This window comes from Amblyraja radiata, chromosome 37 (assembly GCF_010909765.2).
Source record: "Amblyraja radiata isolate CabotCenter1 chromosome 37, sAmbRad1.1.pri, whole genome shotgun sequence".
NCBI lineage: Eukaryota > Metazoa > Chordata > Chondrichthyes > Rajiformes > Rajidae > Amblyraja > Amblyraja radiata.
This window is the reverse complement of record NC_045992.1, coordinates 15,017,315-15,031,803: the sequence shown is the minus strand read 5'-3', so window position 1 is coordinate 15,031,803 and position 14,489 is coordinate 15,017,315. Positions and strand designations below refer to the sequence as shown.

At 45.7% G+C, this 14,489-nt stretch overlaps 1 protein-coding gene across 6 annotated transcripts in view; it reads right to left on the bottom strand.

Annotated features, from left to right (window-relative positions):
- Positions 1 to 14,489, bottom strand: part of LOC116966468 (WASH complex subunit 2-like) — a 67,926-nt gene continuing 53,437 nt past the window's right edge. For 5 of the 6 annotated variants that reach the window (XM_033012735.1, XM_033012736.1, XM_033012733.1 and 2 more), the window contains 7 exons: positions 12,066 to 12,185; positions 10,328 to 10,432; positions 9,427 to 9,489; positions 7,622 to 7,825; positions 4,139 to 4,681; positions 1,697 to 1,871; positions 1 to 1,080 (listed from right to left, as the gene is read on the bottom strand). In XM_033012735.1, coding sequence (XP_032868626.1) covers positions 929 to 1,080; positions 1,697 to 1,871; positions 4,139 to 4,681; positions 7,622 to 7,825; positions 9,427 to 9,489; positions 10,328 to 10,432; positions 12,066 to 12,185 — 1,362 coding nt within the window. In that variant the 3' untranslated portion in view covers positions 1 to 928. The remainder of the gene's footprint in view (positions 1,081 to 1,696; positions 1,872 to 4,138; positions 4,682 to 7,621; positions 7,826 to 9,426; positions 9,490 to 10,327; positions 10,433 to 12,065; positions 12,186 to 14,489) is intronic. The other variant, XM_033012738.1, reaches the window with a different exon arrangement.

Here is a 14,489-nt window from a genome sequence, read left to right as displayed (position 1 = left end):
TGCTGAAGTAATATATCTTTATTTCAATGTTTTGTTCACCGTGCATTTTCATTTTTCAGAACAGTTCCAAACACTAAGGAACAGCCAAAGGCCTCAATGTGGATGTAACAGGTGCAACGGCAACTTAACGATCCACACACTGACTTCCACAAATGCCCGATGCCTTTGCAAGCCGGCTACTGATTCACTTACAGAGCACGTCCTTAAGTTTAGAATTCTATTTACATTATATTGCACTGGTCATAGAGAATGCCTACCTTAAAATATGGGCCATTGTTCATGAAAGTAGCAATCTCAAACCTAATATCACAATGTACAAAAGAATTAATTTAATAAAATTCAATGATCCAAGGTTACTAGATTCAGTGCTCTCTATTCATTCAAAATAATAACACTTTCCTTCCGTTATCAGCCTCAAGAGAGAAGCATTCTCGTTACTACAAGGTGAAGATAAAGCAAGGCTTAATAATTATGGCTGACAAAAATGCTGGAGAAACTCAGCGGGTGAGGCAGCATCTATGGAGCGAAGGAAATAGGCAACATTTCAGCCCGAAACGTTGCCTATTTCCTTCGCTCCATAGATGCTGCCTCACCCGCTGAGTTTCTCCAGCATTTTTGTCTACCTTCGATTTTCCAGCATCTGCAGTTCCTTATTAAACTTAATAATTAAGGCGTCATGATCAAACAGAGAAAAATGGAGCATGTCAAAGTCAGGAGACCAAACAGAAATAAGTATAAAGTGTTGAAAACTGCAAGGCAATTACCCCCATGTATCAGCATTGAGGTCCCATGATACTTTAACATTTAGCCGTGACATTTAAGCCTAGAATGTCCTCATTGGAGCAACAGGACGCCGCCTCGGTCTAGCAGAATTGTTGCTCACTCCTCTCCCTCCCAGGAACTCCAGCAGTGTTTTTACACTTGAAACCTACGGTCCAAAAGCATTCAAAGGATCGTCAAAAATGTCAGCGGCTTTGCCTTCTGGGGCGCTGGTCGGAACGGCGGCCTGGTTTGATTTGGTCTTGGGTTTGAACTGTTTCTTGGCACTGGTTGAGGATGAGGTGGAAGCAAAAATATCATCTGAAATAGAAAGACAGCAGCGACTCAGATGAGAATACATGCCCTGCGGGACTAGACTTCAACATCTCGAAACAATGTTTGTGGATGGAAAGATGCACAAGAGGTGCAGGGGAGGGAAAGCAAGGGGCTTCCAGCTGTACTGCCCCTTTACACTGTTCAGTTAAACACAGTGGCCAGTAACATTAGCTCCATCATCCTGCCTCACTTTCCAAGAAAGAAACTAGAAAAAATAGAAACATATGCTATTTATTTATGTTATTTTAAATTACATGAAACCCTAAGTTTATTCATTCCATTTGCTTAATAGGGGCTTATAAATTCAAAGTAGGAAATTAACTCAGTTTTCCCTAGCAGTACAGATATAATAACATCAATAGCAAGGAATATAAAACAGAAAAGCTGGGAACACATAGACATCCCTAAAGTCTAAAAGCTGGACTTGAGCATTTAGAAACTTCTGAAATGTAGCGTCAAGAGAAACTATCCTGGGCTGAGTGGATCATAAGCTTTGAATGAACCAGATCACTGCTTCAGAGAGGCAAGCGCATAATTCTTTGCAGAACAGTTCCACTGTGGATCCAGGGTGCGGTTCTTCCCTCATGCAGTAGCTACGTACCCATATTATCGTTGAATATAGACTTGGTCTCGATCTTTTTCCTGCTCTTCTTCTCTTTTGGCGCTATTTTTATGTCAGCAAATATATCGACGTTGTCATCGAAGAGGTTCAGGTCAGTGCTCCCCTCGTTTTTCTTCTTGTTTACGGTGACAGATTCTGTGGCAAACAAATCATCCTGACACAAAGGAAAAATAAAAGAGCTTTCAGCAGACAAACTTGTGTTCTGTCAGAGCTGCATCATTAATCAGAGTGTGTTCTGTCAGAGCTGCATCATTAATCAGAGTGTTTAGCTCATTCTGGCTCGCAGACAGTTCGCAACATTCATTTAAACTTATTTTAGTAAGCATTTTTAACACTTAAACACTTTTAGTTTAGTTTAGAATACAGCACGGATACAGGCCCTTCGGCCCACACCGACCCACGATCCCTGCACACTAACACTATTCTACACACACTAGGTGGAACTTTACATTTACAATTAGCGGAGGAAACCGAAGATCTTTGGAGTAAATCCACGCGGTCCCGGGGAAAACGTACAAACTCTGTACAGACAGCACCCGTAGTCAGGATCAGACCTGGCTCTCCAGTGCTGTAAGGCAGCAACTGTACTGCTGCACCACCATGCCTCCCTAACCTGGGATCTTAAAGTCGACATGTCCTTGGTCCTAAAACAGACTTTTAGCGAGGCATCAAAGGACTGAAATGTGATTTAGGATCTAATCTCTGGATCAAAGGACCTCGACTGGTGAAGGTAGACAAACAAAACCCATCTGTCAATGGGACTTGGGGGATCTTGAGGAAGGAGGCCCATCAGTGAGTCCGCTAAACTAGGTCGAGAATGTAAAAGCAGGGATGTAATGCCTGCTTAATGTTTAATGGGGCATTGGAATATTGTGAGCAGACTTGGGATCAACAGCATTCACCTGCTCTTTCTCCATTATCCTCTGCACCCTCGCAATTCATACACCTGGCAGTGTCCATCAGGAAAACAGAACAATGACCATGATTGGAAAAGGTATGGATTATAAAAGGTTGTTACCTGGAACAATCCCACCTCAGCTCTCTGATTCACAGAATTCCAGTGTCACAACGCAGACAAACGCTTTCCTCATCCTTGAAATAAAAGGATGATCCCTTATTCTAAAACTATGCTCCTGAGTCTGAGATACTCCCAATAGAGGAAACATTCTCTCCTGTCACTCCCCCTCAAATTCAGATCAAATGATCATTTTTTATGAACAGTGTGTACATGCCCAAGTTCCCTTCATATGTCAATCGCATCTTTCTAGGGGTCAAACACCTTTGCACCTCCTCCAACACAAGCACATTCTTTTTCGTGCACCACAGTAGAGCTGCTGCCTCACAGCGCTAGAGAACCAGGTTCAATCCCGACCGCGATTACAGTCTGTGTGGAGTTTGTGCGGGTTTCCTCCGGGTGCTCCGGTTTCCTCCCACATCCCAAAGACGTGCGGGCCTGTAGGTGAATTGGCAGCTGCAAACTGCCACGAGTGTGTAGGGATTGGGTGCAAAAGTGGATCAACATAAAACTAGTGTGCCCGGGTGATCAGCGTGGACTCTAGGCTGAAAGACCTGTTTCCATGCTGTAGCTTAAATAAAAACTGGGTTTGATCCTGACTACAGGTGCTGTCTGTAGTTTGTAGGCTTTCCCTGTGAACATGTGGGTTGCTCCGGATTCCCCCCACATTCCAAAGACGTTCAGGTTTGTAAATGAATTGGCTTCTGTAAAGTGTACCTAGTGTGTAGGATCATGCTAGTGCAGGGGTGATTGTTGGTCAGCGTGCACTCGGTTGGCCTGTTTGCACGCTGTATCTCTAGTCTAAATAGGTTCCATTTACTATATTACAGGTCCCCCTTTATGCATCTTGCTTGTTACATCCTCAAAAGTACTTGAGAAAATTCAAACATTTCCCTTTCATCGAGCCTGCTCGATTGTCCTGTATTCCACACTGCCCTGCTATTTTTCTTCTTTAACAATAGGTTCCAGCATTTTCCAAATGACAAACTGACTTAATTTCTCGCTTTCTATCTCTCCTCCTCCACAATATTAATAATACATCTGTGGTTTCTAATCTTCTGGAATCGCCCCAGATTTTTGGTAGATAAAACACCTTTAGGGATGCAGTGCGGAAACAGGCCCTTCGGTCCATCAAGTCGCGCACTGACCAGTGATCACCATTTGCAGTAACCTACACACCCCAGGGACAATTTCACAATTTATCTATGCCAATTAACCTACAAACCCGTACGTCTGGAGTGTGGGAGGAAACCGGAGCACCCGGAGAAAACCCATGCGGTCACACGGAAAGCGTACAACCTCCGTAGTTGGTATTGAACCCGGGTCTTTGGCGCTGTAAGGCAGCAACTCTACCGCTGCGCCACCGTGCTGTCCCAATCAGTCTATTTTTAACATAAAAGTGTCACCTCAAAGATGTCGATCGATTTTGATGTCTTTGTTGGCGGTTTAGTTTTCTCCAATATCGATGTTCCAAAAAGGTCTTCACCATCTTCCTCTTTGAGGAAAGCAGCAGGTTTCGGTCTCTTCATGGTTTGTTTACTTGACCGGAATAGGTCATCGTCGCTCGGTGTGAAGATTGATTGGACTGGGTCCTTCTTCGGTAAGGAGTCCTTTCTGGCCACTGTTGGAGCGGGCAGACCCAGCACCGGGCTGGAACTGAATGAATCGCCTGAACTAATGAGATCAGACTGGGGGTTTACGACGGTGGCAGAGAGGGGGTCAGCATCATTCTCTGGGGAACTTTTGAACGACAAGGATAATACTGCAGTAGGGGTCGTGTCTGGGCTGGGAGTGTGCGCCGGGACCTTCTGTGGAACGCTCTTGGTTACCGAAGCCCCGCATGTTTCTGATCCCTGGTCTGTCTCGTCCACCTCCGCAGACTGCTGTGCTGCCAGTCGCCGGGCCTCTCTCGTTGGTGGCCGACGTCGCCTCGATACTCGTGCACGACTCTGCAAGAACAGGAAGGGGTTACCAGTCAACCCTTTAGCCAGGAATGTGACCCACAGCAGACAAAGCTCAACGGTACTCTTTGTTAGGTAGAGTACAGCAAACACTCGCAATGACGGACCTCTATGCAGTGGATTTCGGTTCTTTTTTTTATATAATATTTTTTATTAGAAGCATATACATATCGTAATCAAAACCAAAACACACTTTGTTTATCACCACATGTTGTTCGTAGCTGGGGTCCCAGCTATCAAAATGGCGCTGGCTTCCTCCTCATTTATCAATTATATATTAACACCGCTTCTAATTGTTTATTGTTTATTTTTATTTATAGATAGAAAGAAAGGAAAACAAAAGAATGAAAAAATAAAATAAATTACCAATAATACAGCTTAGGAGATAGGTCTGTATGTTATAAAACGTAACTATTCATCTAATCTTGGATTCAAGTTTCAGTCATGCTTCCGTGCTGGACCAATTTACCCTTTCAAATAATCTATAAATGGAGACAATATTCTAGCAAATAATTCTGGTTTGTCAATTAAGACAAGTCTGATTTCGGTTCTAGTGGACAGAGGCTCCCGTTGCTTCCCCCCCCCCCCTGCTTGCACCAGAGAGCTGGTGCCTCGTTGCGAGGGCTCCCGGTTGTGGGAGCAGAGAGAGCGAGTGGCATGAGGATGGTGTGAGCACCGGGCCCGTCCTCGGTGTACCGCGTGTGGGGCCGGGGTCTCTGCGGCTCCCCGGCCTGTGAATTCCCACTGGTTTAACCCCCCCCCACCCCCTCAATACCGCATTTCTTTCCTCCCCCCCCCCCCCTCACTCTGTGATAGTGGACAATCGGCAATAACAGACACCAGCCCCCGTCCCCCCCCTGGTCTGTTGTATGAGGGTTTACTGTATATTATACAGGCACCAACACCCTTCATACAAATACAAAGTACTGAATGCTCCAATTATTCCCACCTATTTAATCTCCGACCTCATCATCAATAATAAGTGTCATATTTTTATACTTATTATTATCGTTAACTGCGAAAAAATTATTACTAAAATTTTGGAAAAAACTAGCAGCCCCCATAATTAAAATGTGGATTACAGAAATGACTGAGACCTTGCATTTGGAAAAAATAAGATTTGTTTTAATTGACAAACCAGAATTATTTGTTAGAATATGGTCTCCATTTATTGAATTTTTAAAAAAGTGAATTGGTTTAACACAAAATCAGGGATGAAACCTGAGTTTGGGATTGGATGTACACAAAATTGCTGGGGAAACTCAGCGGGTGCAGCAGCATCTATGGAGCGAAGGAAATAGGCGACGTTTCGGGCCGAAACCCTTCTTCAGACTGATGGGGGGTGGGGAAAGAAAGAAGGAAAAAGGGAGGAGGAGGAGGAGCCCGAGGGCGGGCGGATGGGAGGAGACAGCTAGAGGGTTAAGGAAGGGGAGGAGACAGCACGGGCTAGCCAAATTGGGAGAATTCAATGTTAATGCCATAAGGACGCAAGGACCCCAGACGGAATATGAGGTGCTGTTCCTCCAATTTCCGCTGTTGCTCACTCTGGCAATGGAGGAGACCCAGGACAGAGAGGTCGGATTGGGAATGGGAGGGGGAGTTGAAGTGCTGAGCCACCGGGAGGTCAGGTAGGTTATTGCGGACTGAGCGGAGGTGTTCGGCGAAACGATCGCCCAACCTACGCTTGGTCTCACCGATGTAAATCAGCTGACATCTAGAGCAGCGGATGCAGTAGATGAGGTTGGAGGAGATACAGGTGAACCTTTGTCGCACCTGGAACGACTGCTTGGGACCTTGAATGGAGTCGAGGGGGGAGGTGAAGGGACAGGTGTTGCATTTCTTGCGGTTGCAACGGAAAGTGCCCGGGGAGGGGGTGGTGCGGGAGGGAAGGGAAGAATTGACGAGGGAGTTGCGGAGGGAGCGGTCTTTGCGGAAGGCAGACATGGGGGGAGATGGGAAGATGTGGCGAGTGGTGGGGTCACGTTGGAGGTGGCGGAAATGGCGGAGGATTATGTGTTGTATTTGCCGGCTGGTGGGGTGAAAGGTGAGGACCAGAGGGACTCTGCCCTTGTTGCGTGTGCGGGGATGGGGAGAGAGAGCAGTGTTACGGGGTATGGATGAGACCCTGGTGTGAGCCTCATCTATGGTGGCGGAGGGGAATCCCCGTTCCCTGAAGAACGAGGACATTTCCGATGCCCTGGTATGAAATGTCTCATCCTGGGAACAGATGCGGCGTAGGCGGAGGAGATTTGGGATTGGATGAATAGTTATACTCAACATCTCCTGGATCTATCTCCACAATCTTGTTATTTGTTATTTATTTTTTTGTCTTTTTCTCTCTATTAGATTATAGTTTCTCTTATTAAAAAAATTTATTATGCTGAAAGTTACTACTTTTGGCATCTTATGTGTGCAGTTCATAACATTTGTCTTTCACATTTCAGATTACTTCCTTAGATCCTTACAGATGGCACGGTGGTGCAGCTGTAGAGCTGCTGCCTCACAGCACCAAAGACCCAGGCTCGATCCTGACCTTGGGTGCTGTCTGTGTGGTCTTTACACATTCTCTCTGTAACCACGTGGGTTTCCGCCGGGTGCGCTGGGTTCCTCCCACATCCCAAAAACGGGCTGGTTTGTAGGTTAATTTGTAAATTGCCCCCAATGTGTAGGAAGAGTGGGATAACATAGAACTTGTGTGAATGTGTGGTCAATGTGAACTCAATGGGCTGAGGGGACTGTTTCCATGCTGTGTCTCTAAACTAAAACAAGATCATCCCGAATACCCTCAAGGTTGCATATTTTCTGCATGACTGTGCAAGTTTCCTCTGGGTGCTTCGGTTTCCTTCCTTACCAGATGCCAAAGACAAGTTGTTGGGATAATTGGTTATAGTGGTTATAGCAAATGGTTTAAAAGTCATCTGATCTTACCTTATTAACACTGCACAAAGGATCCACCTGGACTGGTTGATTGAAACTCACACAGACGCCTTCACCAGTAGATGATTCGGACCCGGTGGCGAGGTTCCGGGAGAGAGTCGGTGGAGACGCAGGTGATGCTGTCCCAGGTACAACCCCATCAAATTTCGGCCCGGCTCCCGGCAGGAGGCTGGCTGGATTGATGGCGAGGTTTGCCTACAAAGAGACAAATAGGATGGAAATTGGGGCCATGATATGAACTCCAAGCCGCAAGTTAGTGGCAAGAAAGGAAATTAGCCCGGCATGAGCACACTGATATCGCTGTGCAGTTAAAAGCAGACTGAAGTGCTGTTAGTTTTAATGCAGGGAAGATTTGACACCGTTTTGATATTCAATAGCAGAGTGTGGAAGCTTGGTTATAAAGCCCGTGGTCCTTCATGCACCCAGCACTGCAGCATGCTGTTACATTCGTTGGTGAAGGAGTTTACAAAGTTAACCAGTGTTTGGTGCTACTTTGCTGTCAATAAAACTTCACACTGTAAGACGTACAAGCCATCTCAAACCCACATTGGCATTCACCCACTTTCCTTTCTCTTTCCCCTGATTCTTTCTGTCCTCCAGCACCTCAGCCTTGAATACACTCAACAATGTACCTCTGCACCATTGCGAGGTGCAGAATATCAATGATTCTCAATTTTTAATTTCCTATCATGATCCAAAACAAATGCTTCCTCATCTATAGTTTAGAGATACAGAGCAGAGACAGGCCCTTCGGCCCACTGAGTCAGTGGTGACCACACCATACACTAATACTATCCTACCCACGTTGTAACGAGGGAAATCAAGGATAGTGTTAAATTCAAGGAAAAGGCATATTAATTGGCCAGAGGAAGCAGCAAACCGGACGACTGGGAGAAGGGAGAGAGGGAGAGAAAAAAACAAGGAATTATAGATTAGCCTTATATTGTTAGTGGGGAAGATGCTTGAGTCCATTGTTAAAGATGTTATAGCAGCGCATTTGGAAAGCAGTGACAGGATCAGTCAAAGCTAGCATGGATTTATGAAGGGGAAATAATGCCTGACTAATCTTCTGGAATTTTTTGAGGATGTAACAAGTGGAATGGATAAGGGAGAGCCAGTGGATGTGGTGTATCTGGACTTTCAAAACGCCTTCGACAAGGTCCGACACAAGAGATTAGTGTGCAAAATTAGAGCATATGGAATTGTGGGTAGGGTATTGACATGGATAGAGAACTGGTTGGGGTGGAAGATTGCAACCTTCACGTGGTCCACCCTGTTCCGACTAATGCAATCAACCCGACGTGCACAAACAAATAGATCAAATAGAACAAGTTGACCTCCAACTTTAGGCTGTGCAAAAAGAAGAGAACTGGTTGGCAGACAGGAAGCAAGGAATAGGAATTAACGGGTCCTTTTCAGAATGGCAGAAAGTGACTAGTGGGGTGCCACAAGGCTCGGTGCCGGGAACCCAGTTATTTACAATATATATTAACGATTTAGACGAGGGAATTAAATGTGACATCTCCAAGTTTACAGATGACACAAAGCTGGGTGGCAGCGTGAGCTGCGATGAGGATGCTATGAGGCTGCTGGGTGACTTGGATAGGTTGGGAACTAGGTTACTCTAAGCTGCTGTTGCTGAAAGCGCATTTGACACCTGTCTGGAAGCTCTTGAAAAATACTGATCAGCACCAACAGGAGGCATCGCTGAGACAAAGAGATTGCAGAGAGCAGAAGTGTCCAAAGTGACACAGAAGAATTTCATTCATCTTGGAAATAAATTACAAAAACGTTACTTGGAGTTTTCCAATCCGAGAGGAAGGTCCTTTAGTTTTAGTGGGACCCGTATTGGCGAGTCTCTGTGGAGGGAGGGGGGAAAAAAATCAAGGAATGATGAGAGAGCAAAATATAGTTTCCCAATACAGGATCACACTTATGTCCCTTTCTCAAACTTCATTGAGACACAAGAGACTGCAGATGCTGCTGCAATCTTGAGCAATAAACAAACTGCTGGAAGAACTCAGTGAGTCAGACAGCATCTGCACATTCATTCTGCTCGCATTTCTTTAAATTACCTAATTGTCACCTTATCTGTCTTAAGCAATCTACAAAGTTTCCAAACTTTCCAAAGTCTCTTGAGACTTTAAAGATATAATGCGGAAACAGGCCCTTCGGCCCAAGTCCGCGCCAACCAACTACCACCCCCGTACACAAGCACCAACCTTATCCAACGCACTAGGGACAATTTACAATTTTATCCAAAGCCAATTAACCTATGACTTTGGGAAGTGGGAAGAAACCAGAGCACCCGGAGAAAATCCACGCGGTCACAGGGAGAATGTACAAATTCCATACAGACATCACATGTAGTCAGGGTCAAACCTAGTTTTACTGGCACTGTCAGGCAGCAGCTCGACTGCTGCATCACTATGTGGCCCCAATCTGTCTCTGCTGGAGGAACAGATCTCGGGGACTCTGATAAGGCATTCTGATATTCTCAATAAGGAAGACAACATGTCGTGTTTCATTCCTGTTCCCCAACCCATTCTGCTTTGGAAACTGACACCCCTTCACTCTTCCCCGATTTCTGACCCTAGGCATGAACTGTTTTTTTCTTTCCACAGATGCTGCCTGAGTGGCCAAGTTCTTCCAGTACTTCTGCTTTTGTTTCATATGTTTGGAAACACCAATGCTTACCGTGGGTGTCACGGGTGGCTTCTTAGATACAGCATCGAAGAGATCGTCATCTCCTTTGTCTTCAAAGATATTGGATAAGGATGGGGGTGATTTGGCAGACGATGGCTTCATGTAAAATAAAAAATTAAAGCTTTAACAGTCTGTTTTCTTACTCTATAACTCCAATGAAATATGAATACAATGATTAAAAAATACTAAATTGAAAAATCAGTGCAGCACAGTGGCACAGCGGAGAATCACTGCCTCACAGCACCAGAGACCCAGGTTCGATCCTTACTACGGGTGCTGTCTGTATAGATTGTACTTTCTCCCTATGACCACGTGGGTTTTTTCCTGGTGCTCCGATTTCTTCCCACACCCCAAAGACATGCAGGTTGGCAGGGTGATTGGTTTCTGTAAATTTCCCCTATTGTGTAGAATGTAAATGTGGGATAACATAGAACTAGTGCACTGGGGATTGGTGGTTGGCGTGGACTCGATGGGCCGAAGGGCCTGTGTCCACACTATATCTCGAAACATATACAGGTACATGGCAATCAACTCTTAGCTCATTCACGTGGACACATATAGATTTTGTCTAAAAGACATTATATATACAAAATGATCTTGTCAGGAAAAACACAAAAGGCATCTTCGTTTTAGTCCCGTCGGATGTTCCGACAATCACAGAGACACCAGTTGCAGCACTGTGCTGCCATTAAATTGATGGGAAGAAGGGCATGGGAATAATAGTTTAGACTGTCTGGGTCCCGATGTGACAAATATGAAAGAGAAAACAAAGTTGTACGAGATGTCATAAAAGGAGTTGGGGAGGAAAATGTAGACCAGAGAGGAGGAGGGATTGGTCCCATTTTAAATGCTGGGGGAGATGGGGAGGGGAATGTTCCTGGTGGTGGAATATTGTGGACGCAACGGATAAAGCGACTGAATGGGGCAGCTGGGATGTCAGGACTTTCATATGAAGAAAGACTGGATAGACTCGGTTTGTACTCGCTAGAATTTAGAAGATTGAGGGGATATCTTATAGAAACTTACAAAATTCTTAAGGGGTGGGACAGGCTTGATGCAGGAAGATTGTTTCCGATGTTGGGGAAGTCCAGAACAAGGGGTCACAGTTTAAGGATAAGGGGGAAATCTTTTAGGACCGAGATGAGGAAAACATTTTTCACACAGAGAGTGGTGAATCTCTGGAATTCTCTGCCACAGAAGGTAGTTGAGACCAGTTCGTTGGCTATATTTAAGAGGGAGTTAGATGTGGCCCTTGTGGCTAAAGGGATCAGGGGGTATGGAGAGAAGGCAGGTACAGGATACTGAGTTGGATGATCAGCCATGATCATATTGAATGGCGGTGCAGGCTCGAAGGGTCGAATGGCCTACTCCTGCACCTATTTTCTATGTTTCTAGGATGAAGGGAAGTCTATCCTTGAGAGAGAGAGAGAGAGAGAGAGAGAACAGAGATGTGATTGTCAAGGGACCTGTCAACTCTGTTAGAGGGAGCTTAGATGCAAGATGTTACAGACTTATCTTTCCACAGACACTGCCTGATCCCAAGTGTTTTCAGTGCCTTCTATAAACTAGTTTTATTGCTGTTTGTCTTTGGCTGGCCAGTACCACTGCTGGGAATAAGCCTGACAAAGCTTCCATTTTTTCCCTTTGTCCCAACATAGATTCCAACACTTGCATGCCCAACATTGAATACTTTACTTTCCAATCGTTTCGCTTCCCTCTTTGTTAATACCTTGGTGCTGCTAAACAAGTTGTCAGTTGTATCGAAGAGGTCGTGGCTGGGATGCTCCACTGCCTTGGCACGAGGTGACAGTGGAGGGTTAATAGGAAGTTTCATGTCTGTTTTTTTAACCTGCAACACAAGCACAGGGTCAAGAGGCACGAACGGAGCCTTTTATATTTTTCTTTTCATTCTACTATTTGTAAATCCTCGGTAAGCTATAACCCGATCGCTCACACAAACATTTTACAGCATGTTCACAATTTGGTAAACTAACAACCGAAGTGAGCACTACGTCTACATTTTGGTTGCCGAATTCACAAGTTGGTTCGGGGTCGAGAGAATGTGAACAACGGGATCAAACTGCGAAGGATTCAGGGAAGATTTACAAGGATGTTGCCAGGACTCGAGGGCCTGAGCTATAGGGAGGGGTTGAGCAGGCTAGTGTAGAAGGGGCATGTTGGTTGGTGTGGGAAAGTTGGGCCAAAGGGCCTGTTTCCATGCTGTATGACTGACTCCATAAGAGAATGTAAACAGACCTTAAATGGTGTTATGGTGTCCAAGGTCACCTGGCAGCTCCATTGAGATGGGAACACAAGAGGCTGCAGATGCTGGAACCTGAAGCTGCAGACAATCTGCAGGAATAGTTCGGCAGCTCGTGCAGCATCTGAAAGGAATGGCCAATGTTTTGGGTTGAAGCTAACGGCCCTGATGCAGGGTTGAGACTCAAAGCACTGCCCATTCCACTCCACCTGTAGATTTTGCTCGACTCACTGAATATCTCCAGTCGATCGGTTGTTGTTCCTTTTGGATGGCATCAGACTATGAATCAGTAGTGGTCCTAGGGTAGTTTATCAGAGGTGGGATTGTATTGGGAAGAGCAAGGACTGATGGCGATCACTGCGACCACATGGTGAGCTGAGAACCTCTTCTCCTTCAAGCTCCACGTTCAGGCACGTATTCAAGTTGGCAATGCATCTTTTCATGGGAACTTTCAGAGAACAGCAACATGTACACCCAGTTATCCTTCATCCAGCTGGATCACATGTAGCTACTTTCAGGACAGGCATTTGAGGAAATGAGACAGACAGGCAGGAGGGCCTTTGTTTGCATTTGATGCGAACACAAATCCTGGCATTTATGGAGCTCCCTTCCCAATAATGGGCAGTGATCTACTGGCATTCAACATGTTCATTCACACGGCCCATCACATTGGGTGCTTATGTCCAAATATAAAGCCAGGAAGTCAACAAATGCCCAAATTCTGGCTGCTGCATTCCCCCAGATTTCATTATAGCCTCTCCAAAAATTTACAGCTGAGTTTAAAAAATGCTGAAAACACACTGGTAGGGTGTCCAATTGGCGGCATTTACATTCCAAGTTACCGAAGGTGTATGCAAAAGTTAAGGTTTTGATAGCTCGTTCATATCCTTAGCATCAGGACAGTCACATGCTCCAATCCACCCTTCCTACAGCTTGAAGTGCCTAACTGGTTTAGAATCATAGAGTCATAGAGTGATACAGTGTGCAAACAGGCCCTTCGGCCCAACTTACAACACCGGCCAACAATGTCCCACCGGCTACATTAGTCCCATCTGCCTGCGCTTGGTCCTTATCCCTCCAAACTTGTCCTATCCATGTACCTGTCTAACTGTTTCTTAAACTTTGGGATAGTTCCAGCCTCAAGTACCTCCCCTGGCAGCTTGTTCCCTACACCCGCCACCCTTTGTGTGAAAAAGTTAAACCCAAGGTTTACAGGACCTTGGGATGTCTCTCATTCGTGGGGATGTTTATTTTTCTTCCTTTCAAGTTGCTCTCCTACTGGAGTGGCAAGCGTAGTGAGACACCCGGGGGCAGGGAGGCCGAGCGATGGCCAGTGGTGAGGGAGGGACGGCGTCTCCACGGGCCGATGCTGATGAGGTTTCAGAGTGGTGGAGGCAGCAGAGTGGGCTGCTGGAGGTTGTGAAGCAGCCTGGCCCTTCATCAGATCGGACACCGCCCCAAGTGGCCGAATGTATCGATCTGGCACGGCCTGAAGTGGCACGGAACGGCAGATCAGCGGTAGAAGACATGGACACATCACCTTGTCGGACAACCCCCTGTAACTCCTCCGACTCAGTGCCACCGCTAGGACAACAGGCCTTTAAGGCCAAATTAAGACTAACATTGAAAACAAACTTTGGGCTTGAAGGGTACAAGAAGGTTAATTGGCTTTGGTAAAACTGTAAATTATCCCTAGTGTGTAGGATGGTGCTACTGCATGGAGTGATCACTGGCTGGTGTGGACCAAGTGGGTGGAAGGCCACACTGTAATACAGTTTCCACACTGTGTTTCTAAACTAAACTTCAACTGTAGGAAAGTCCCAACATTATAAATACAACGCACTTGTTCTAGGTGATATCTAATTTCCTTTGCTCCATAGATGCTGCCTCACC